The 27,023-nt window shown below is 35.8% G+C and overlaps 1 protein-coding gene across 1 annotated transcript; it reads right to left on the reverse strand.

The window, feature by feature from the left end:
- Positions 1-521: 521 nt before the first annotated feature.
- Positions 522-2,547, reverse strand: LOC124409034. Its single transcript, XM_046886425.1, has 4 exons — positions 2,522-2,547; positions 1,578-2,006; positions 1,295-1,440; positions 522-1,207 (listed from the first exon to the last, which is right to left on the reverse strand). Exons 1-4 carry the CDS (start codon positions 2,545-2,547, stop codon positions 522-524), a joined length of 1,287 nt encoding a protein of 428 aa, XP_046742381.1.
- Between the last annotated feature and the right edge of the window lie 24,476 nt (positions 2,548-27,023).

The raw sequence follows: 27,023 nt of genomic DNA on the forward strand, positions 1-27,023 counted from the left end.
AAGACGAACTACAAGAGAGTTCCGAGTGCGACTGGAATGGCCGGAGACTCGAATGAGACTGACTGAGACTGACTAACCGAGCGTCAATAGGGACCGAGTACTAACTGTAGAGACAGCACATCTGTCGGAAGTGGCGCGCCCTGGTGTTTAGTAAAAGCAAAAAACGGGTAAAAAGTATCACAATAGCTTATGTGTTTTTTAGTTAATAATGGAAAAAAAAATAAATAAAATATGGTTTTCAACCAATAAGTAATACACGTATTCGAGGTCAAAACGACATAAAAGGCAAAAATTTACATGAATCTGGACATGTCTTTGATGTGGTTGAAAAAAAATTATTAAATGGTCTCGTAACCATAACCGCTGATGTTGTTGCTTAGACAAGTGTGTCTAAAACTTATAATGTTAAAATTACAGTAAGTATCTATATCTCTTACTTTTCTCAAACTTTATAACGTAATTAAAATTTTATCCTCTAAATTTGCAATTAATTATTTTTACTATTTAATCATATTCTTTTATTATTCTGTCACTGATTTTTCCTGGTTAAACAAGGGCTTTTGAATATTTATGATAGCACATATGACAAAAACAATTTCATCAACATGAGGCAAAAGTGACACTGGTACTTTGGAAAGAATATTAAAGTCTTTTATTCTTTGATTTACTCGTTCAATGTGTATTCTCACTGAAGCAGTATTGTAAGTCTCATCAACTTCCTCAGGTGTAAATTGATTTTTGTTGCAAAACGGAGGTATAACAAAAATCGCATTTTTTTCTTGAACTTTTGTTTGCATTTGCGGGAAACCTTTATCTGCTAGCACAACATCATCAGGTTCAATTAAATCTACTAAACCACAATCATTTGTAATGAAACAATCACCAGCACGACCACCATAACACTTTGACAGAAAACTTATAAATCCACTTGGAGTACATCCTACTAAAAATTTTATTGTGTGATGATGCTTATAATCTGAATACATTAAAACTCGATGTTTAACTGCTGGTGGAACTTCTGTGTTTACTTCGGTGCAGTCAATGATAACACGAGTGTCTGGATAATGTAGCTTAAATGATTCTGGCAAGGTTGCTCGAACAGCGGCTTTAGATGGCCAGAATATAAAGTTTTTCATTACAATATTCAACTGTTGCAAATTCTTTACGAATATTCGATTAACAGTAGTTCGATGAATATTAAATAATACTGAAATCGCAGTAAATGTCAAACCGGTTTTTAGCTTCACTAATGTAATGAATAATTTTGTTTTTTTGTCAATGGGAGAACTTTTACCTTCTGGGAGTTTATTCAAAAGCCATAAAAAGATAGATAATGTAACACCTGTAAAGCTACTCATAGTTTCATCACTTGTAATAGATGAAAATCCATGGAATCCTTTACAGTGAGATTGTATAGACTCGAAATTGATTGGATCGCAACTGGAATCTTGAACGTTTCTTTTCATGGACGGCATCGAAGCTTCACACATTTTATCTGCAGTTTTTTTTACAGATATATTGACTTGGACTGCTGCAGTACTAATACCATCATGATTATTTATATTAGAAAAAAATACGTAACATCATCAGTTGAAATATCAGGAATAAAATCCTCAGTTTGACAAGTAATACTTCGATAGGCTGGCGGAGAAACATTCATAACATTCACGTCCCTATGACAGTCGTCCTGAGCTTCCGTTATCATTCCTCCTGCGTCTTGCTCCATTGCAATGTCACTTGTATTATTAATACTTTTATCTTCAATACAATTATTACTGTTTACACTACTGGTGATACTGTAAATTAATCTGTCCTTATTTAATTGACGTGTTCTTGACCGTTCAAATCGTTGCAGACGTTGAATGGAATTTCTTGTATTTTCTTTTCCAGGAAAAATCGAAGGAACATAAGATGGATGATGTGAGTTGTCCGATTTACTATTATTTATAAAATGAGCACTACAAATTCTCGTATGTTGATTTGGCTCCCATTCTTTCGGATTTTTACTGAAAAAAACAACGAAATTTAGAGGTTAAAAATATGTATTGCGCTCATTGAGAAAGATAATTATTTCAAATAGAATGTAGTACAGATATTAGAAGATGAGATTTTGGAATAGATTTACATTTAATTTCGTATCTTATTTATAATTTTGTAAGCTGGAAATTGATTACACTTATTTGTATAGGTCGATTCCCAATGTGTAAAATGATTCATTATCATTGTTAAAATGTTATTCTTTGTTCGAGATATCAAGATTTTAACAATTGATAAATTTAGTTCAGGTATATTTAAGAATTCCAATTAATTATCTAGCACAAAGGAATTATGAATTAGATTTATAATAAATTTATAATAAATTCATTCACGTGGTAACTAATTAAATTTTCGACTTATTCTTCACCCATCACTGCAGAATCGAGAGCTAGGCAAGGTAGAGCAGCTTGGAGCAAGTTTTTAAATAAAGCGAGTCATACATGAGAATGGCGCCATTTTAAAATTTAGTTGAGAAAAAGTGGGCCATAGCATAGGTGGCGCGCTAAACATGGGACCGAAATTCAACACGATAGGTTTCTACCCCTGTTACAAGCTACCATGCGATATCTCTGCGGCGTCAACATTTTTTTTTACGCTTGTTCCTTCATTTTTTAATCAGAAATCTTTTTTTCCTCGCTTTTATTTCTATATTTTTATTTTCCTGACTCACCTCTAATCGAAGAGTTATCGGAGCAGAAAATTGTCGTCCATATCTAATAAAATTTCGTTAAGCTAATCTCTCTATCTAATAAAAAGATCTCATCGTCTCGTCTCATGTTAACGTTATTAAGACACTCAACAATTAAAACGCCACCCGGATCGCAGGGATGATTAAGACCCATGAAGTTAGCGTTTTTGAGAAGTTATTAAAACGCAGGGACGATGTTTTTCATCGTAGGTCGTGTAGTATTCGTGGTCTGGGTCGCAAGTATTCATAAATATACTTGCAGTATTACCGACTGTGACGTCCTACAGTCGACTGCCAATCGCGTTACGTTTTATACTATTTCAGAATACGGTTGACTGTACTTGCAGCATTGCAAGTGTGCTGCAAGTATATTTCGGAATAAACTTTAAGTAAGTAAGTACGCAAGGTAATAAGAAAATAACGGTTCATTGAAAATAATTTTATTGAAAACGTTTTCGTGAAAAATATCAGACTAAAATAATTAAAATAAACGTGAAAGTGATTAAAATAATGCCAGATAGCAATCGTTTGTTTAGGGCCACATTCTATCGTATGTAGAGTAATCAGGAGAATCACCGGAAGGTAAGAGAAGCGATCGTTTCACATACGTTATCCATTAATTGGTTAGACTACGCAGGATATATTGTGTGTGATGAATCACATCGAACAGAGATTAAATCTTCATCTGATTATAAGTTTTACACGAGTAAAAATGGTACTCATACCGGTGATGTCGAATTGACTGTAGCAGACGAAATTTAAAAAAATCATAGATCTGTTTACCGTTCGGATTATGCAGTACCTAACGAATATGGATCCGAAAATCGTAGCGTCAAGTAATTAGCCATCGTATACGAAAAACACAGAAGGTGACTGTTGCAGCCTAAAGGTTAGAATAATAAGTTCAGTCCCCGGGATAAAAATTTGCTGATACTTTAATTCTCTTCAAATTTCAGAACTCTTTTCATATTTTATCACCGTTTTACCAACTTTTCAATGAATTTCACATTGAGAGAAATTTTTGTATTTAAAATTTGGGGCTCATTGTATTCTTCATTTGACTAAAGATAGATGTGAGTATTTTTTACAATTTATTTATAATTGTTGTTAAACGGATAAAAAAATGAAGGCTGAAGTAAAACGAACAACCAGTACAACACCAAAATAGTTTAGTAAATCACATTTTATAGATAGATATAAAATGCAGTCAATAAAATATTTTGTACAGTAGTAAGTAAGTAATTGGACAAGAGGGTGATAATTTTATAAGAAAAATGCTAAGACAGAGAAACGAATTCATTATATAATGAAATTCCAGTAAGCTGGATTCTTGTATAAGTCATTTTTTTATCTTCAACTGTTGCAACAGTTATTACGTTGAGGATTTGACCTTTTACTTTTGTTGAGTTAACATTATTTTCGTTGTTGTATCAACTGTAAAACCTGTTATTAATCTGTCGAAAAATGAAAAAAATTTTCCAAGAACTTTCTGTGACAAGCAAAACATGTTGAAATTAACAGATTTTTTCCAACTGTATTCAGTTTAGAATTTTTGAAATTTCATCAAGTATAATGCAGCAAATCCTGAATATTATATTCTGAAAAGTTGAAGGTCCTTCAAGGTAATTGTGAAGTTGCAAAATATACTGATGATAAACTAACTAAGATTTTATATTTCAATTCATTTATTCAAGTTTTAATTTATTAATTATATCCGATTAAAGATTTCCGGTTCGGAATTCGTGATATAGGAATATAACTTATCAGGCTTTACAATGTTTGAATTGCTTATCTAGAGAAGCAGGTCCGTTACAAAAATGAATCATTTGTCTCGGTACACACTTTCCGCTTGAATAGCAGCGAGCCATTTCCATTGTGCCGCGATTAAATCCACTTAAGAGACCGTCAATCAGTTCAAATAAGCGTTAAGTAAGCGTAGGAACTTCCTGCAAGCATTTTGGTTTCATATCTAATCGTCACTTATATGACACTTGCACGTATTACTCATGATCGAAAAACGTACACGCGGCATCCCAAGCTGACTGATCGAGGGATCTGTTGAATGGGTACTTAATCTGAAATCATTTGATCCAATTTTTTTTTTTGTGTTTTTCTTTTATAATTGGTTCGGCGCTATTTCTTTTCCCGTGAATAGTTAATTACTCATAATTTGTTGAAGATAAAAAAACGTGAATACGAAATTATATCGTGCGTTAAATCCAGAATTTTGTATAATTTCCCAGAAAATTTAGATTACCTTCGAGATAAAAAAAAATTTGTTCAGTTTTTAGTTTTGAGATGATTGATATACGTGAAGAAAAACTAGCGTCATGGTAAAATGGAAAACACATCGGATATAGTTATACTGTTAGAAAAAATTAACTAAACATAATCTTCCAGCAAGTCATCTTCACGTTTGTGTTATTTGTTAAATTTCTGTTAATAAATATGACGCACATTATTGTAACTATGACATTTAAATTGTCATATCAATGTTTAATTTGTATTTTGTACGTTTTTTTCACTTGGTAATCCATTAAAAAATGGTTAAGTCAACCTAAGAATTTTAGTGGATCTGCTAAAACCTTTTTTTCTAACCGTGTAGGCTTTCGGATATATCGAGTACAAAGCGTGAATAAACAAGAATCAAAGACAGCAAAATTACGAAAGAAAGGATTATTTTGGTTGCAAATGAATTCTCTACGAATGACAAAATTAAAAATTGCAATAAATTTTCTTCTTAGCTACTCTGTTGACCACAGTCAACTATACCTATATGCAGCAGGTGTGTTACTGTGCAGTCTTCAAAAAAAATTTCTTTTACCTTAATCAAACAATTAGTTTTCTCTAAAAAATGAAAATGAGTTTTGTATCAGTAACCAGAAAATATAGTCACTTATACTACATATTCTCACAGTTTCAACAATATTCAAATCACTATTGCAATGATAGCCATTTTACTAGAATTTTCTGCCAACTGTAAAAATTTATACTTTGCTCATTATCAGTATAAACATACTTATCGGTTTAGTGCGACCACCGAGATAAATGAATTGCAGTTCTACGAAGGGAAGCGATAACTTGTATTACGTGCCAGATACAAGGTGGTCGTTTGATTTATGTCTATTCTTTGTCAACGTACATAAGAACTGGTATTTGCGGATATATAAAGAATTGATTTTGACTAGGTTTAGGTGATGATGAGTTCAAAATGTGACTTGCACTAGTTAGATGACTTTTGGTTAACGTAAGTGATTACATTATTTAAAAAGGAATGACATCACGTAATTATAATACGTATACATATGTATGTACGTATAATAAATTTATCAAATAGAACTTGACTCCCTTTTATAATGACATTGGAAAACCGATTGATCAAAATATAGTGACACATTTTAGAACCGATATCAGTAGGTGATAGTGATGGAATATTAGTGATAATAGGCTCTGACTAATACACGATTAATCGTAAGAACTTCTGGAAATTTCTCGTGTCTTTAAATTCGATCGATATTATTGGTTTGACCTGAAACTGCAAAAATATAAGCTGTGCCTCGTCGTTTTATCCCATGAAATTTCAAATATCAAATTACATTTAATTGCGGATTTGAGGATAGCGAGGCTGCTGCACACTGTTCGGATATGTTCGTTCCGCACAAGGTTTTCTGTTGTACCTACAACAGGCAATTGGACAGGCGCTGTTCTCTTTTGCCAATATTATACCGTCTGTCGGTAAGTCATTACCAGCACAGTTTTGGATCATTAGCTATCATTAGGTAAAATCACTTTCAGTATTTTTTACCTTTATTACCGTTTGTTGTGCCGCAAGCTTGCGAGCTTTTGATTTCACCAGTTGGCAACGTAGCAGTCGGGCCATGATAATCACAATTTAACCGATTCACATCATTGACTCAAGTATTCACCTTAAATAGTCTAAAAAGCTTAGGACTCCTGGTTAAAATTTATTTTCGGTCAGATTTGAGTATGTATAAACATCTCAAATTGTACTTTTCTGACGAATGAATGTTATTCACTTTAGATTAAAAACAAATATTTGATAAGATTCAAGAAAATACTTCATTCGAAGAAGTTCATTTCATTTTCACCAGATAAGATGTCTATTTTGCTGTTAACCCATGTTTTCCCCTGATTTAATTATATTCATAAATATGATAAATCAATATTCATGTAACACAAAGAAATTGTTTGACAGGTTTGTATCGAAATTTATCGCTTTTTGAGTCCTTTCGAGCAGATCATAAGAAAGTCAAAGAGAATTGACAACCACGTTCAAACGCAAGATTATAACAGCATATTTGTAGATTGGAATTCAAAAATAAAATAAAAAGATCAAAGGACTGAAACTTCATCAAAAATTAAACTTGTTTTTTTGACTAAAAAATGTTTATCAAAACTTGTTATAGACATTGATGGATCAAAATTTTATTGGAGTAATACGTACATCTATTAACTAAACTTATTTGCTCAAAATGAAATTCAAATGTACGGTCATTTTTGATTACATTAAACCGTGAATAAATTTCAATTCAATCAAACAAAATGTTCTCAAGCTAACGCGAAATAAATTATTAGATTGATTCCATACTTGGATGAAATTTGTATGATTTCAATTTCAAAACATCCTGAAAGAAACAATTTTCCGAATCCTCGTTACTTTCTCTTTTCTAATTTCTTTTATGCGGTCTGTACAGTAAACATTGTAAAACATAAAAGATTTTTCTACCCAAATCATAGACGAATTCAGAAATTCGACGCCAGTGTGCGATCGTATCGTGAAATAAAGAAAGAAAAAAAAAAAGATCAGACAATTTGACCAAATTACCCTCACGTGTGACGTGGTTTTGATAATTTTTCAAATCTGCCGGACATATAGAGGAAGAGGAAGAAAAAAATACTGATGGCTTTATAACGATGCCAGGGGGCGAACCCTCGTAAGTATGAAACGCGTGTACGTGTACCACCGACTCTAACACCTACCACCTAACACGTATAAACCAGTCGAGCAGCTGCAATAAAGATGATTTATATGACGGTTCGGAGATGAATGAGTTAATAATTACCGAGGTATCCAGCGTCGCCGACGAGGTCAAAGATCGCAATCACTCATAATTCCTGCATTAAAGATGAAATATCGAGGATAAAAAACACCGATGAAACCGTCGCGTTACATCAGCATCAGCCGCAATACGGCTAGTGTGTCACGTTAACCGCAATCGTCGTTATATTGCATCGATAATAGTGTGTATTAATAGTAATAACAACAATTTGCTTAAAAAAATCAATCAGCATTTATCCACTTTTCCCTTTTCTTCCATTCGTACATTCCTACAACATAATAATAAATTTAATTTGCGTAAATTATTGTCGGAATAATAATTGACGTATGAGAGAAATTTATGTTCGACGTTAAGTTAATTATCGTCTGCAGTGAAACGTATAATGTACATCGCGTAGTTTTTATATATTTACATGTATTTACCTACTCATTTATTGTGTGTAAGCAAAAGAGAAGCTCAAATCAACCGAATTAAATATAGCCCCGGGTTTTTAACAATATAATTTATCGCACTGGCGCTGAAAACATCTGTATTATACGTTATATCTGTGAAAAACGTTAAATCTGGCGTTGAATCGTTTTCTCCCGAAAAGTCGCCTCGTGATAAAATTAGTATGAAATCTTCTCGACTCACTGTCAGGTGAAGACCGAAAAGTGGCTGCGAGTTGGAAATTTATATATCGACAAACAATTATTCAATTCGATGAGGGCTTGTTTCACTCATAAGCATGTAAATTCAGCTTAAATTCTATATTTTTTTCATCACATATAATTAATAGGAAGCATTGTTATTAACGTGATAACGTCAACCGTTTTACATAGTGACATGTTTTATCGTGTCCTACGCGATATCGTAGAGACAGCTTTGGACGGCTTACTTTAAATTTGGAGACAGTTTTTGAGCAGTTTATCCCAATTTCATTAGTTTTCCTATTATTTGGTAAAATAGAAAGTCGTAATTATTTTTAACGAAACATCGAGTTTCAGTTATAACCTTCGCCATTTTGTTAGTTCTTTTTCCGGATCGTAGCTAAGAGAATAAACTATTTAAGAATACCGTCTCCATATTTGAGAAAAATCAGTTCTGAGATATCATCGAACCTCCGCAAAACAAGTCACTAAGTAAAATGAATTGACTTAAACATTGGTAGCAAAGATCGATTTAAGTTCCCGAAATTGACGAAATTTTTCAACCGTTTATTCGTATGCATCCAGCTTAAGAATGGCTAAATCGTTCTACTTGACATTGTAGATAGGAAAGGGTGGGGCAAATTGGGCTCCTTAAAATTTTAGATACCTCAAAAAATTTGGGGGCAAAGTGGGTCCCCTAAATTTTTTTAAAGAATAAGAGATAAAATTGACCACCTGAACTTTTATTGATAAAATAAGTATTAATCGAAAATCATATGATTTTAGGCATTATTTTTTTAAGAAGCCCACTTTGCCCCACCCTCCACCCTCCTCCATATTTTGAATCTTTGCTGTAAATAGTACGATCAACGTCGAAATTAGCAGCACGAAGAATAGAAATTGGAAAAGATTCGAATTAAATGGAGGCGATTTTTCGTCGATGAGTAAATAAAATGAAAGAAAAGAAACGGGGTGCACGAGTGGAATCGGTCGGCCATATTGGAGTCCCCCATAGGTTCCGCTAAGGGGGAACGAGGGGGATAACTACCACCGCGGCGAATTAACATACATAGAGATTAACATAGCGTAAATATTAATGCCTGCGCCTTGGCGGGCTGCAGCTTCCAGCAGCGGCGGCGGCGGCGGCGGCGGCGGCAATGTCGGGATTTTACATATTTATAAGGATCCAATTATCTTGTACGAAGAGTGGTTCTAATTTATGTTATTACTGACTATCAATAAAAATAATTGCTTTATTAATATGACTAATGGCCGAGTTTACATTCGATATAATGCATCGCTCGTGATGACGCGGCGACGAATAATCATCCATGCCGGACTCTCGCTCAGCGGGAGACGAAACCAAAAAACTCTCCCTCGCTTGTGTCATTCTCAAAGGCAGCTTCTAAAATGCAACGATATTACGGATGCATGGGACGTACAGTTTGAACAAAAATCTTATCAAAGCTCAGCAAGTCTCGTTCAAACTAATGAATAAATTTTTATAAAACGTTCAATTTTTCATTCAAACATCCCTCGGTGTTAATAACTTACGTGAAAATATTATTTAATAATCTCCATTGAAAAATCCGTACCCATTGTCTGATTTTTATTAATCACATCTGAATTTAATCGTGAATAAATTCCCCGCAGATCACCTGATTGTCAGTTAGATTTTAGATACCAATGATATAGGTAAGCATTCATTGATGAATTACGAGCTTATGATCTGTTAATTCTAGAATATAAATTGTGCATTTTAAATTTTTTCACCAACCAGCGAAGACGAGAAAAAAATTTTCTAAGACAATTCTTTGTGTATTTAGCAATACGAGTGAAATAAGTTATTGTTTATCAAAATCAGACGAACTGTATAAATTCTTTTGTGAAATGATAATACAACAATGCGATTTCTCATGTCTTTGTTAATAACAGGGTGTTCATTCGATATAACGTTACATTGAAGTTTAAATCGTTGAAATTTAAAGTTTAAACATTTTTCCTTGGATCACAGGGACGTTTTTGTGTCTATTACATTCGATTTAATTAAGTCAGTTTCACTTTTTAACCATCATCTTATCATGTTTTTGTTTCTGTAGCTTTTTTTGAGCTGACTGTACGTCTCATGCATCCTTAACTCCATTGCCCTGACATTCACGCAGACGTCTTACTGCGTAATCGTTTTCCCGGCCGCTCATTAGCCTCACGCATTTGCACTCCATCGTCTCACTGTTGCACTCGAAGATTTATTTATATTCGAGGTGCAGAGCGCTTTTGCACTCGACCTTGCATCAGACTTAGTTGCACCTCGTTTTTACTTCCAATGAGCAGAAGTCCGTTTTTCATAAAATTAGATAACTCCCGTCGAATCAAAAAACTCAAACAAAACAAATTTTTCACCATTCACGAAGTCACTTGTCACCCTGTTCTTCGTACTTCGGTATTTCTTAACGTAAAATAAGAAATTAATTAGGAAATGCAATAGATTCCGCTGTAGAACTATATTGTACTGATCCACCAGAAGACCGACTCTCTCTTTCTCTCTCTCTCTCTTTATTTATTATTCTCCATTTAATTTCCCTCTTTTTGTATTACATATGAGCCCGTTTAAATTGGAAGAGCCGAAAGGCTCGTGGGTCCTGTATAAATAACGATTACTATCGCTGCCGTGTCTAGGCCCATCCATATTGCGTGCTGGAGGACGGGGAGTCTCCACGGGCGATCGAGGGCCCGAGGTATGCGCGCACTCTGGCGGCTTGGGGCCCTAGGGCCCAAAAGAATTTTGTTTCAGTCCCGCCAAACTGACGATGTATATTTACACTGAGGTGGTTGGTGAGTGACGAATTATAATTTTTTGGAAATTTTGATAGGAGATATACTCATACGTCGGGTATTCATCACATTATTATATTTCTAAATTGCAAAGACGATCTCGTTGAAAATACAAAAACAGACAACACCGAAATTCTAAACTAAAGTTTCGATGTATCGAGGCTTCGTTTCAAATCGCGTTACAAGGGTTAAAAATCCATCTGAAAGACAATTTTATAGAAAGTCACTGAAATTAATGTATCGAAAAACAGTTTTTCAAATTCTTAGGTCTCGCGTTTATCTCTAAATGGTTCAAAATATGTCCGGTTTTGATAGCTTCTGAATCTGTTGTAGAATTTTCAGAGCCTGTGTTTTGAGTTATAAAATTATTCAAACCTACAAAAATCACTTGTATTCCCTATTGTTAAAGCTTACGCAGCGATACTATGAAAGTATCACAGTCAGCGGAATTTGACAGGGAATGCCTTATAAAATTGCAAAAAAACTTGTTTGTTTTATGAAAGGATAACACCATGAAATAGATTTCTGCAATAAATGATTGGTAAATTACAGAAATACATCTGTTAGCATTATTATTGCATAAAATGAACCTTTTTTTGGTCATTTGAATTCGGCATTGCTCGTAGAATTTCTCTGAGTACAGTATTTTCCAATTTTTATTACAGTCAGAGATTCAACATGACTTTCAAAATTACAATGTTCTTTCAACGTTTCATAATAAGCGACTTCGACCATGTTTTCAAATTGATAAAATATGTCACAAGGAAAATATAAATTATTTCCTGCGAATCGAAGGTACAACAATGGATTCAAAATTGCAACAAAAAATTTTTCGCAATATCTCGAGTAATCGCGAAATTTTTTTCGAACCATTTAATGATATTCTTCATCCTCGTTTTCACACACACTTCATTTACTGAGGCCAAAAATTTTGCAAACTGGAGTTTGGAGAAATTGGTTTATAAAAAAAATGACATAAGTCTCTACCAAAACTATGACTACGAGTATAATATATATAGGACTGAAAGGATATACCGCGTTGCCTGTGGCAGTAATTTTTTTCCTCTTCATTTTCAACCACCGTCCGTTTATTTTTAACGATTTTTTCTTCTTCTTTCCTTACCCCGCAAGTATTGCGTGCCGCTTTCAAAGTTCCGATCTATTGATCGAACAACGCCGTTTTGACCCCGGCGCTGATTATACCCGCTGTCATGTAATTATCTGCAATTTGAAACAGTTTGAATAACAAAGTATACATCGCTTAGCGAATATTCTGCCTCAAGCACATTGTATGTGCCTGTAAAAAATGCATGTATGCATGTATAAGCGTATTATACATACATACCAGCAAAGTTGTATAATACACCATTTATATACCTCCGCATTTACGGGTGAACGATTTGGAGCGAAGTTACTTTTCAGTCATTTACTTATCTATTCGTTTTTTTACGACCTTACAATAAATGCAAGCGTTCGTTGCTGGGTGAGTTGAAAAGTCAGTTTATACTATACCGTAACGTTATACATATGTAATAAGATATGCTTGGACGCGTGAATAATTTGTGAATATTTTGTATATTACGTGGGATCCTATATAGATATATCTATGGCGTATTTTGTACATCGGTATGTCACGGTGAAATGTTGCCACACGCTGTACGGGCAATTATATATTATTGATCTCGATTTTGTTGACTTGACAAGTAGTCTGACAAACCAGCGTTGGTATTTTCAATCTTTTACGTGCGCATGAATAATTCTTTCAAAGTATCACTTGCACGATATGTACATACTTACATTTAAGAATATATACGTGGTAAAACCGTTCATTTATATGCACTGAATTTTTGCAACAGCGTGGAAATTCTATGTCATTATTGTAGATACTCTGTTCAACTTATAGACTCGAAAGAATTATTAGACAGGTTCAGGAAAACTATGATACCTAGATAAAAAAAAATGTAATATACGTAAGATTCAATGCATGATAATCCAAAGATAGATTATAAAATTATACTTATCATTGAATTTGAACATTGCGTCCTGCTAAAATATGTACTTCTGAGTGTTTTATTATCCTTGACAAATTTCAATGAAATTTGTTTCATTCATAAAATTAAAATACGAGAAAATTCGTTTTCGAAAAATTACGAACCAGTTTTTAATCTTTTTGTGTTTCTATTTATTCCCTTGGATTGAAGATAATCATACGATCTTATAAATTGGAGTGAAAAATTATTAACGGAATTGAAAAATGTATTACACAGCTGGATCCCTGACATTGCGATATTCCATTAACCTGTTTATCACTTAAACGACGAAGTCTTGGGGCAATATGTATTAGTAGGCATGAAGCCAGGTTATATCTGTCCAATTGCAAACAAGCTGTCAGAATATTATATACGTTTTGTAAATATTTCAGAAGGACACAAACACAGGCATAACGATGAAATGCGTGATGTAGGAATGTACGTGTATTCCAGAGCATGCAGAGCGTGAATTGGAAAGTTCGACTGGAAGCCGATCTCGCGATGTGAACCGGTTCAGCGATATTTCTATTCGACTTCAACAAGTATTGCGCGTACATAAATAAATACGTGTAATATAAGGAAAGGCGTCGTTGCGATATACATACATATTACACTTTATTCATGTAAAATAAATAAACAAACGTTCATGAATAATTAACGAGTCCGTGCGTCAATTTACGCGGGAATTAGCGCTGACATTATAAATCCTATAATCATTATCGGAGAACCCGAGCCGCTTTGAGATCTGAGCAACACTGTATGCTTAAACGACGCGACGCCTACGGTCGACATCGGATTACGGAGAGAAGGAAGGAGGGAAATATTGAGAAATCGAGCCCGAGGATGCAAAAGAAGAAAAATCGTTAATAGGTTGGACGCAGGTAATTATTAGCTTCTCAAAAATCCATAGAATGGCAATCTGTGTTTCGTAATTATAACGATGTGGTAGCTGTTCAAAGTTCGACAAATTATACATAAATAAATGGTACATCAACGAAATATAAGCGTATGTGTAAAATAGAGATATTACGAATAAATTGTGAATCGATAAAATCATGATAATTTTCAGAAAGCATGTAATATGTAAACGAGTGTCGTAAATTATATTGTATACATATAAATAAGCCAAGAATCTGTAAAATAAGAATCATCGAAATTATTTCTCGATCAGTATTCTGAGTATGAGAACAAAATTTAATAACAAATTCAATTTTACTGCAATAAGTACACGCAGTTACTGCGACATACAGATAAAACGATTGCTTCGAATTTATGTGCCATGTGAAAAATATATATACAAACTTGAATAAAACTTTATATGTAATTTTAATGTAAAAAAATTGTAGATCTAATGAATCATTCTTCTGGGCACGTGATCAAATCCTTTGATTTTGTGATCGCGTGCTTTGAAGTGTGTGACGGTTGCATTCGCGGCGTGAAAATTTTGGTCAACAAAAGAGACAGAGAGAGAGAGAGAGAAAGAGAAAGTTTGGGAGAAATGCAGACAGAGAAACAAAGAGCGGAAGAAAAAAATCGTCAAAAAAAGAAAAAAAGAAAGAAAAACGTCAACTTTGACCGGCTAAATCGATCACGATCCGTTTCAACCGGCAGTGCGTGGCTACCGAAAGTGAAAAAGGAGCGTCGCGGCCAGACGAAGACGAGTGATTAGGAATACGTGAATAAAGGTGACTGACTAATCCTTGCGGCCTTCCTGGAGACAGCGTGCATCCTTTCCCTTGGTGGCAGCGTCAGGCAGCGTGACTGTAGTTTGCGATTCGAAGCCAAGTTGACGTCGGTTCGTTCCGATCATCGGGCCGAGAGGATCGTGATCGAATAACTTATAGGTCTGCTGTGGCCGATATGAAATCGGCGTGGGGGTCCGGACCGCCTGAAAGGTTGAAAGCGGCCGCCGCGCAGGCCTTCGGGCACTTTTATAATTAGGCAACGGAACGAATTACGGCTGACATCCATATCGACTACCTCGAACCTAACTCAAACTTAACTAACTAACGAGTGTTCGTTTCATTCGATCGCGCGTCAATAAATCTCCGTCCAGTATCTACCGCCATTATCGTAAATCTTTTATATGGTCAGGAGTCCATATGTTCGGTCGTTTTTTTTTCAATCTCTTCCTCTTCCCCTCGATCCCTCTCTCTTTCTCTCTCTCTTTCTCTCACTCTCCTATTCCTCTCATGTCTTCTTCTTCTTCTTCTTCTTCTTCTTCTTTTTCTTTTTCTTCTTGTTACTTTTTGCTCTATTCTTGAATAAACCTTTCATTTAGGTATTTACATTCGTTATAAATCAACCCAGCCGCCGCTGTACGCCGTAACAGATATAACTCACGCGAGAAGCTCAACGCTCCACGAACGAAGAAGGAAATTTTTTAACTAGCAAAATGTTTATAGAGTAATACATGCCGCCGCACACATTCACGCGCGCAAACAGGTGCAGCCAAACCTACTTGTCGACATAACCTCACATCAACACTTACTAACTCGCGATCCTCCGCCAGAGGCGCTGTCTAATATGACGTCACAAACCTCAAGCCAATCCTGTGATTGGAGAGTTTTTTCTTTGTAACAGGGGTATGAAATAATTGTCAAAAATACTTCACAAAAAAAACGTCGATGACTTCAAGTCAAATCGTTTGTTTTTCAGCAAAAATACTGCATATCAAGAAAACAGTAAACAGGAGACAAGTTAATGCTGATTTCGCAAAATGTAGATAATTATTAAAAATCCTGCCCAAAAAAACAAACTGAAATCCCTTATCCTCAGAGAGAAAGACGGATGGAATTGTATGTTCGAAAAATTGAGGTTAGTATTGCAAACACGCCTGTCCGCCAGGGGCGCTGTGCAGCGTGACGTCACAAATCTGGAGCTAATCCGACAAGCTCCAAGAGTCTTTGACTGTAAACCGTGTCAATAATTTGAACGCATGAATGATTTCTGAAACCGTGACATATATTCATCGACGCAGGCAATATCTAACGTCTAGATCTGACAATATGAGGCGAATTGAATAAAGTAAAAGAAAAATAGTTCCGACGAGTGAATTACTTGACCGTTTGCAATCGTCTAGTTGGTGCAGCTGCAGGAGCATTAGAGTCGCAGGATAGCAGAGTCGGTTACGAGCAAGTCATCAGTCAGTCAGTCAATCAGTCAGTCAGTCAGTGAGTCGAGAAGGCGTACTGGAGTCGGAGAAACTAGTAGGATTAGTTGTAGAAGGGTTTATGCACGTCGGGACGAGGAGGAGGGAGTCGAGGCGAGAGTTGTTACTGACAGGAAACATGGCCTCCACACCGGCAAGGATCAGGAGGAGGAGGAGGAGGAGGAGGAGGAGGAGGGGGCGGCAAAGGGGGGAAAGCCTCAGGGGTCAGCTTAACAACTTCTCTCGCAGCTTCTTTTTACCGAATCACTCGAGCGTTATTAATCGCTTGATGTGGATTTCAAACTTATTACCGCGCCGCCCGGTTGACGTGACAGACTTGCTGCCTCCACCGGCTGTCCCTCGGGGTAAGACGTTCCTCCTCCCCTTTCCTTCCCTCCTCTCACTTTCTCCCTTTTTCTCTCTCTCTTGTTCCGATCTCGAATGATTCTCCTGACCGAATTGGTTCCGATACTCTTGACTTGATGAAATTGCCTCACCTTGCAACTTCAATTTCAAACAAAGATGGACCTAATTAAAATATTATTTGACAGACAGACAGTTGTTCGTGAATACGATTAAAAAAGTATGATTAAGAAATCTGTGATAACGGATAAGAGCAAATCCAAAAAGTTGAAAGAGTCAGGAGTGTGTACTGTATAGATAAAAATAAAATTATTGCCACAAAATTCTAGTCATATGGATTCTAATGTTACCAGAACGCTTAAAATATTCCTGGAAAATTAGAAAAAAATCTAGTACAAGTAACTTTTGAGTGTGATTATAATTGATGATCACATTTTTTTAAATAATTAAGGCCTCAATACCATTTTATTGTTGAACTGAAATTGAATCGTTGCTTTAGTTACAAGTTTGACATTCTGATACAAAACTCCTTTTCATTTTGTACCGAGAGACGAATTTTTCAGTATCGTAAAAAAAGATATTAATTAGTTAAGGATTGGAGATTATATTGCGACAGCCTCAAATATTATTGAAAATGGTAAATCGATTTTTGGACCACTTGAATCACAATGTATCCCGAACAACTATTGGCGCTTGATCCATAATGCAAACTGCGACAAAAAGGTCAATAAAACATTTTCTGAAGTTGGAATCAAGAATTATCAGTGTCAAATAATCACACGTTAAAATTCATAAACTTAGCTACATAGTATGTTTTATTAGAAAACAGAACAACGTTTTCAAGAATTTATTTCAATCAATTTGTACAGAACTTATTCATAAACGAAACGTATGGATTCGGATCTATCGAAATATTTTGAATCGGAATACGATCTTGATACCAAAAAGATAACCCTTCTGTATTCGAATTTACGGTATTTATTTTTGTAATAATTTATCTTCGCCACAGCAAAAATAGAGAGAACAAAAATCAACGTTCTTTTCATAAAATTAAATTTAATCAACTCAAAGTAGACGTCCATCATAGAAAGGGCTCCAAATTCGAACCACGACAACGGGATTGCAGGAAAGAAAAGAAATTAAATAAACAAACAGAATAAAACGTTGTTGTAACAACACGAATTCTAATTGCAAAAAAAGTATTCACTGGAGATTAGCTTGCCGTTGGAACGGGGTATACGCGAATGTATGTGGCTTGATTGACCGTCCGTATAAAGAGAGAGAGAGAGAGAGAGAGAGCGAGAGAGATAAGGTGGAGGAGAACAATGAGCTTTCTTTAGCCAGGCTGACAAGTTGACGTTGACGTTGACGTTTAAGTAATTGACGGTGTGCATACATTCTGAAAAAAAGAAGATACCGATAGGCGTCTACCGTGTAAGACGTCTTGAGTTGAAAAAAGAAAAACGTTGTGTGTGATAGGTGTATAGGTACAGGTATGTCTGTGCGTACACGTGCATATATAAGCTTAACGGTTATATACACTCGTATGATTTCCTAACTAATTAGTATTAATTACACGAAGTAATGAATACTATTCTCAACTTATTCATAACCGGTATGTGAATGTGTGCAGCGTTTTGTATATTATACGGTCGAAAATAATATGGCGCGAGGTGATTCAGAGACAAGGCGGCGCGGCTTGTTTTTTCGTGCACATGTATATTGTATATGCGTTAAGAAAATAATAATAACAACAATAACGGTGGTAATAAAAAATACAAAGAAAAACAAAAAACAAAAAAAAAAAAAAAAAAAAAAAAGAAGAAGAAATTTCGAGAAAAATTGTCTGTGTATTTAATTTAAATAACCGCGGTGTTGTAAAGAGGTATAATTAACTATTAATGAAAAACGAGCGAGTCGTTCACCGCCGTCGTTCTCCAGTTGGTTTATAGGTGTGTATACATATATACAAAAGGTATCCGTGCAACGTTATATATGGAGTCTTGAGTAATGACCGTCAGGCACGACATCCGCACGTGAATTATTTGGATAATACATTATTCTACCCTCCGTCATTCAAATTATATACCGGTACCTATACAGCTTACAGACGCGCTGGGCTTCGGTAGTAGGTACAGTAATATAATCTATTCTAGAATTTGATCAATTCGTAACAAGTGTTAATGGGTAAATTAATATTTATTCAGCCAGCTTGATACATCGCGGCGAGGCTGTTTTATTATACTGCCTCACAACGTCTATTGCGCAAAGGCTTGTCCAAGATATAGGTATATACACCTGCGCCTCTTTATACATATAATATTATATATATATATATATATACATATAAATATACATATATGTATATGTAATGGGCCTAACGAACATTAGACACCGTATGGTCCTATCAATAAACACCCAAATAAATATCTGTATTTCAAAACCTCTTAACTTTCAACCATAGATAATCCACCGATTCCGTCAGGCAGCAACAGGCATTCCTTTTAGTTTTTAATAACGTTCGCATACAAATTGCCTTCTCAGATTCTTTCTATAGATTCTCTATAAGTTTTACGACTTTTGTCAGGTGCTATATAATATTATCTCCGCAATACCTGATCCATATATTACATCGCAGCGATATTATACTCGTATAAACACACACACACACACACACACACACACACGTGTACAAAAAATGAATAAATTAACAGATATTTTTTAGTCTTCCATTTCGCATTGAACGTAGGTACGTTTAATCGAGCGGATAATACGTAATTCATATATATGACAAATAAGAAACAGGAGTGTCGACACCTGCCTTTCGTAATTCAACAGCTGGATAACGGAGTCTCGCTAAAATACTAAATAACTCTTCGATACAATATTTCCAACTAGGTTTCTTCTCTACAAAATCAACGTACATTCAAGATATTTTACATGTTTAGGTTGTGAAGTACGTAGCGTAAACTTGTTACCGCAGTGGTATCGTCGACACGTCGAGCAAAAAACTAGAGATTACGAGCCTCTCGATCCTTCGGTCTTACTCACTAGACGCTCGGTAGGTTTTTATCTGTCACCTGAGGAGGCACGTGCATTTAACTAACGAGATATACATTCGCGGTACGTAAGACGCCCGGAGTTTCCAAGCATTTATATTTCATCCACTGCAACAGTCTCCTCGCCATTCGCATCTACCAAGGAGATTATCTCTGCCCGCGGGGAGCTTCAGGCAACATCTCAAAACTACTTCTTATCCCTAGATTGGCCTCCCGTCAATTGGAAATGTTAGGTATCTGACACTGAGCTCAGAAATGGTCCTTAAATATGATTTGTAAATGGGTTATCAGGATATCAAATTGGCCTGAAAGTTTAAAAATTGTTGTAAAAAGTTGTGCGAATAGCTCATGCAAACTGCTTTGAAACGTAATAAGACTGCTGTAAATTACTGACCAGTGGAAGCTTTGAGCAGGCTGAAAAACACCTTAAAATTAAGTAGATCGACTTGGAGTTTCGAAATAGGCGGAAAATTGATCAAACAATGTCTAAGACGAATCGAAATAAGCCTCCTCCTTTGGGGGATGGTTTTGGCTTTACTGAATCAAATCGTATGTAAATTAACCGTGACCATGGGGCCCAAGAAACGAAGTATCACATAACCGACAAAAGTTTGAAAGTTGTTTTAGAATGATGAATACAATTCGCAACTTTGAGTCCTAACTTTCCCTCGAAATATCCTTGCAAAGATGATCCTGAATGGTAGAAATCGAGGCTTTAAAATGGGAATTGAAAGTGGCTTTGAGAATATCGGAAAGCGATGCAAGGAATTTCTGAAAATAACGTCACCGGAGCGTAGGTATAAATAATTTTCCACCTCTCTCTCTCTCTCTCGTTCTCTCTCTCTCGGCGGCTTTCGTCCCGCAAGTTCGCGATATGGCGGCGTCGCCCGGTGACAGTCGAGAAGATTTATTAAGCCATAAAATATCATTTGTATTGCACGTCAGAGCTCTGGCCCATGATTAATGCACTGCTACCCGGTACAATGAATAACCGACGTGTTGTTATAGTAACATCAATCTGAAAGAAACCGGGATGTATGTATATCCCATTCCTGCACCCTGCACCTTCGGGGCGATGCGATGGTGCTGCCGGCACTGATGAATTGTAGAGATTGTATCCTGCTCGAGAGATACAATCGCCACTCGACCTTCCTAGCCATGATTCAATCCTAGAATATCTGTCTATCTATATGTCTATCTACCTATCTATTCACTCTATTGCAGTCTGCTACCCGTGTACCACAGTCTTATATAACTTTCTCCGGACGGTAAACGGCGGCTCCTCCGACATTATCACGTGCTTCTTGTATCTCGGATGGATATTGTAGGTATATATACATCTATATACAATTATAGATATAGAATACTTTTGAGGAGACACGCAACGGAGTCTCAAGCCTTTTTTTTAATCGAAAGAAAATTTTATTTATCGATGAAACTTTAATTGCCAATAAAAATTTAATGATCAATAAAACTTCATGATACACATTGATCTTTCTGCCTGTATCTTGATTACTTGTATTCAATATACATACTATATTCAAAATCTTTTCCTAGACTAACCATGATAAAGTAAAAAATTTTTATTACGAAATTAAAAGAGAGATTTTATTATTAAATTTTTCCAAAAATTTCGTGTCGAGTGAAAGAGAAAGAGTCAATTTATTTCACCTTAGTTATATAAATAATAAATAAATGGTACAAAATTATCATGATTCGCAAAAAATTTCAACAGCGTTAATTTTTTCGTACCATCTTAAAGTTTTTTTTTATTGCAAACAAGTTTACGGGTTGCATGAACCGTTAATTATCTTCCTAATATTCCGAATCCTAATTATCTTCGAATCCTCCTTCCACGATTCACTTCGTGTTTAGTAGAGGTAACACATGCGCCTAAATACTTGTATCATGTACTAGCAAATGTATGGATAACTATAAGCGAATGCAACGCGGTCCAGTCGGCTAATTTCTCACCCAATTACGAGTAATTGCATAGATCGCGACGCAGTCGGTAGGCACGTAACCAGAATGTGGATATCCATGCGCAGTGCACTCGCAGCTCATATCTATACAATACGCGAAGATATAAACACCGTATACCTCTATACGGTCTGGGATACTAATTGGATTGTGCCAACAGTATTGAACAATTATTCAAATACCAAAGCATAATTATATGGAGTTTCTACTCGTGTAAGATAAACCTCAGTCAGGCACTATGTTCACGAACAAACAAATTAATTAATTATTCAGCTAATCTCCAAAATGAATAAATTATTTTGTATTCAAATTTGTCTCGCTTACTTAGCAGTGAACAATTTGTAAGCTTATTGCCATGGTATTCAAAACACGAATGAATTATTCCTTCAAATATTAGTTGCAATAATAATTGTGAAAATTTTTACTCAAAAGTCAATTCTTGCTACTCGATTATCGTCATTTCAGCATTAATGGCGGAATTATGAATTCAATTCAAATCCAGAATTATTAAAGGTTTTGTACATTAATGTTAAATTGAACAATTTTTCTGGGCTGGAAAGTATTTTTACATTTACAATGTGTACTTTTCTCTATATAATATCTTTCTTACCGTAACATATTTTCTCTAGTGAAAATGAAGAGAACTTTATAGAAATAACAATATCACGACAAGACACAATAATTGCGTTACGTGAATTAAAAAAATTCGTCTACATCGAATTCTCCCAATAATTTTACACGAATCAGAATGGTAATTAAAATTCAACAATTTAATGTAAGTTTATATCCATACAGGGTTAGAATACATTGACGTTTGGGTGTCAAAAAGGTACAGATTAAATTCCAAAGCTCGTCGAGAATCCACGAAAATCTCCAGTCTAGAATAAATAAAGTAAAAACAGTGTAATTCAAAGAAGCTTAACAACTGTGAAACGAAATCGTCCGCATTTTGGCGATCATAAATCGCCGCCGAGGCTTTATAGGTTCGTTTCGGTAGTTGCAAGAAGGGGGGGGGGGGGGGGTGAAAAGGGGGTTGAGATCGTCGCTACGGGGAGGCTAAAGGCATATAAAAGGGCGGAGCCGGGGGTTGCTTTTGTATATGGTCTGATTATGCGCGTAAATATCTCACCGCGGGGTGATTTGAAAAGTCCTGAGGGGTTGGCGGTGCGAAGAACGGCGAAGGCGGCGGTGCAGCAGCAGCGGCATCAACGACAAGGATTTACGCGTGCGGCAGCCGCGCGCTTGAACGCCCTTCGTACGAGCTACGCTGTAATATATGGCGGCTATAGATCACAATTACGCGTAATGGCGCTCACTCTTGTATTCATGGCGATATTATTTCTGGTTGCGGCCATCCCGCCGTCCGCGCCTCCACCCCCACCCCCACCCCCACCCCTCTAACACCCTCGGCCCCTTCTTGTATGCTAAGCAGAAGCGGTAATGCCCGTTTGATTTACTCCCCCCTCGATACCCGCTCTCGTTTCATCCTTTGCGTGACACTCGATGGGGTGACGTTCAGTTCAGTCTAAGCGGAACGAATTGATAGCCTGCAATTGCACACATTTTTTTTTTTGTACAAATCTGCTTGTCTACTATTCGGAATTCCTGTCTTCACCCGATAAGAGCAGATGATCTGTTAAATATTAGACCTTTTAAGGAAAATTATTCTTTATTCGCAAAGTGAAGGCAGGTCAGCTTGTCCTTTGTTCAATGATGTTGTTCAGATCTGTAGGTTACTTGCGAGGAAAAATTAAAACAGCATTTTCGACGCCGAGGAACCCAAATTTTACGAAGAAGGATCACTTTTTACGTTAGGGTAGTTTTTAACTCTGAAATATACACTTTTTTTTACGGAAAAACCGTGTATTTCCACAATCCATAGAAAGAAAATTCATTTCTACATCTCCCCTCGAAAGTTCGTATCTTTCATTGAGTAAAACTGAATTTTTCAGAGTGGAGTTGAAAAAGAATGATCGACGGTTAAATTTGGATACATTTTTTTTTGTGCCTCTCAAATCCAGTATGGTTTTCCAACACTGTATAAAATTTATCATGAAAAAGTTCCCTCAGTGATTTCAACGAAATTAAGTTTGCGATAGATGAATTTTGAGAATCCATGATGTGGGTAAAAAACGAATACATAGAAATTTATTATTCGGAGACTCCGAAAAGTCCCTATAATTATTACCGTGCAATAAATTCTACATTGACTTGGATAAAGTTTTCAAGTAAACAAAGAACCTATTGGTCAAGCTTTATATTCGTCATTTAGGAAAAAATGTTGTATTTGTTGACTAATCAAACTGAAATCCTACCTGAATTAACAGTTAACAAACCGACCAAAAAAACCATTTTCAAAGATAAAATATCACCCATAAGATTCGAGGGATTTCCATCTCCGACTGTTTAATATTTTTCACATTTTCCTCGTAAATAGCGAAGAATTATACTCAGCAAAACAACCCCTAAACGATTATTAAAGGTATCGAAATTCCTTTATTTTGATACAGTGCAGCTACGTATTATAATATTTTCGCGATGCGATTCCGCGGCGGCTATTTGACACACCGAGTCAGCGTTAAAATTGGCTACATTTTCCACGTCGTACAGCAGAATTGTTATTAACCGAGGTTACCGCGTGTGCGGGTAAAACATGGTATCGTAAAACCGGGAGACGAGAAAAGAGAGGGGAGAGAAAAAGAAAGAAAGAAAGAGGCAAAGAAAGTGCGAGAAGCATGGGTGGCAGGAAATAAGGTCGCACCGGAAGTTGAGTAACGAGGGCAGTTTATCTCTCAGGAATAACGCCGGGCTCTGCTGCCACGTAATGGCGACATTCGTCAGACCGCTCTTCTTTATTCTTCAGAGAAATTCCGTACCCTGCAATCGCTCGTTTGAACATGCGGTAACTAAAAATGTTCTCAAAATTTTTATAAAATTTCTATACCTAACCCGGTGGAAATGATTTTTCTTCAGCTGCAGCAGTAATCAAAACTGCGGTAAATTTACACGAGTTTTTTTCTACCGATGCAACGGAGGAAGAAAGAAAAATTGATGATTATTAACACTTCAAGAGCGAAATGAAAGTTGATTGAGGTGAATTTTATTAACAGAACCTTTTCTTTGCGTGGGAAAAATAAGTTGAAAAATGCAATTTGAAGAAAGTCAATTCAATTGATAATGAATAAGAAAACTTTGAAAAATAATATTGTTATGTTAATTTTTTAAATTCAAAAATTGTCTGGCCTCTGTCCAATTTCAATACACCAAAGGAAGCCACTTATTTGTCAATGGATTCTTTACGGATCGTTTGAAATTCATTGTTAATCAAGTTATACATTTCTTAATTAAGCACAAGTTTATTGACGACGATTTTTTGAGTGAAGTAAAAATTTGAGGAAGAGTGAGAAATGATCGAGTTATAATTAATCAGAATTGCTAAAATAATTCAATGACACCGTTTTTCTATACTAAGATTTGCAATCACCAAGCCTTCTTGTTTGAAATTCTTTATCTTTATTCCATGTGAATGAATTTTTAGTTTTGTTAAAATTCTACTTGCTTAAAATCAGCTAGAGTTTTTGAACCGTGGTTTCTTCATTCAATTTTTTACTGCAGTTGATTCTTCCGTTCAATCTAAAGCATCCTCAATTATTGACTTCACCTCGCTCGACGATTTCCCGCGATAATAATCGCATTGCGGAGTTTTTGCGGTCCGTTTTTTCCTTTTCTTACAAAACGCGCTCATTTCCTTTTCCTACAAGTGTATTATCTACAAATGTAATTGCCAATGATTGCTGCAAATTGTGAGACGCGAATGGGTCGCTACCACATGTCCACGTTACATCGATGAGGTAAATTGCAGCCGGAGCCTTTTCCTCTTTTCTTTCATTCCTTCTTTGTAATTTATTTCTTCTTTTCAATTTCACCCCGCATAAAGAAATGCCGCGGAAAATAATAAATGAGATTGATTTGTCGGAGTAATTCACCCCTCGCTGAAGGCTGGCAATTACACGAACATCGGAACAAGCGAGAGTATACAGTTTAAGAAAATTTACTCCTCTCTCTTGTCGATGAATAAATAACCGGATTCAAACCACTTGTACAAGTTTCTTTTGTGCTCTCACGGCAGCCACTCATTTTTATACTCCTGTCGCAATTATTCTGCAGTGCACGCGATTTTAATACCACTTTTATTATGTTACATATTTGCAGCCATGCACGATATCCCTGATTCAATTATTTCATAATATTAACATCAACGTAGCTGATTTTTTTTTGTTTCGAATACATATTCTAGTTACCCCGAATCTCGAAATTAGACTTTGTTTGTTGCAATCTAGACGATATTTCTACCGGGGGATTGATGATTAAAACAAATTTGGCCCATTGGACTTGTCGAATTCCATGATTTCATTGGAATTCACGAAGATCCTGGGAATACAAGCAAAGCAAATAAAAAAAAAAAAAAAAAACTAACGGATTTCACACAGTTTCAAATACTTCATCAGGTTTAAATGATTTGATGCTATTTAATACGATTTGTTGTGACTTCACGATGGAATTTCAAGGAGCTTTATGTATAAGCTTGCAAAGTATTTCATAACACGAAATGTAAGACAAGTATAGTAAAACCTGGTCATTTGCCTCGAGTGTTATAAATTTTATGGCTTTTGAAAGTTTTTAGTGTGGAGATTTATCAAACCTATACCTATCTGTGACCGAGAATCAGTCAATTTCGAGTTAAACTAATATTTCCAGTGCTGGAATCTTATCTTGTCTCTAAAGATAATACCTTGTTTTAGCAAAAAAAAAAAAAAAAAAAAATCAGTAATATCAAAATAGTTCCATCTTTTCACTAGAAAATCTACTGACTTTCGTTTGATTTGTGATTCCAATAGCAAATAATCTGTGTAGATAATTGCTGAATTCGTTAAATACAATAAATTCATTGCAAAATTAAATCAAATACTACATCGATAATTTAATAATAATTCGATGCTCGACACAAAATGCAGATGAGTTTAGTGATTTTCGAAGCAATACACGAGCCCCTCTAGCGGGCTAACGACGAAGTTGAGACGCGACACTGGCCGTTAGCTATGTTGGCGCCCCTGGAGAGCAGCGCCATTGCAGAGCTGTTACGAGAACACGCGAGTGAGCTCGAGTCGGCAGC

Source organism: Diprion similis, chromosome 8 (assembly GCF_021155765.1).
Source record: "Diprion similis isolate iyDipSimi1 chromosome 8, iyDipSimi1.1, whole genome shotgun sequence".
NCBI lineage: Eukaryota > Metazoa > Arthropoda > Insecta > Hymenoptera > Diprionidae > Diprion > Diprion similis.

Bases quoted from the DNA above. Each gene is read 5' to 3' on its own strand.
- LOC124409034 (XM_046886425.1), bottom strand. From the start codon at position 2,547: ATGTTTAGCGCGCCACCTATGCTATG. The intron at 2,007-2,521 runs GCCCACTTTTTC...TGTTTTTTTCAG, and splicing joins AGCGCGCCACCTATGCTATG to TAAAAATCCGAAAGAATGGG. The intron at 1,208-1,294 runs GTAAAAGTTCTC...CTGCGATTTCAG, and splicing joins TTTGAATAAACTCCCAGAAG to TATTATTTAATATTCATCGA.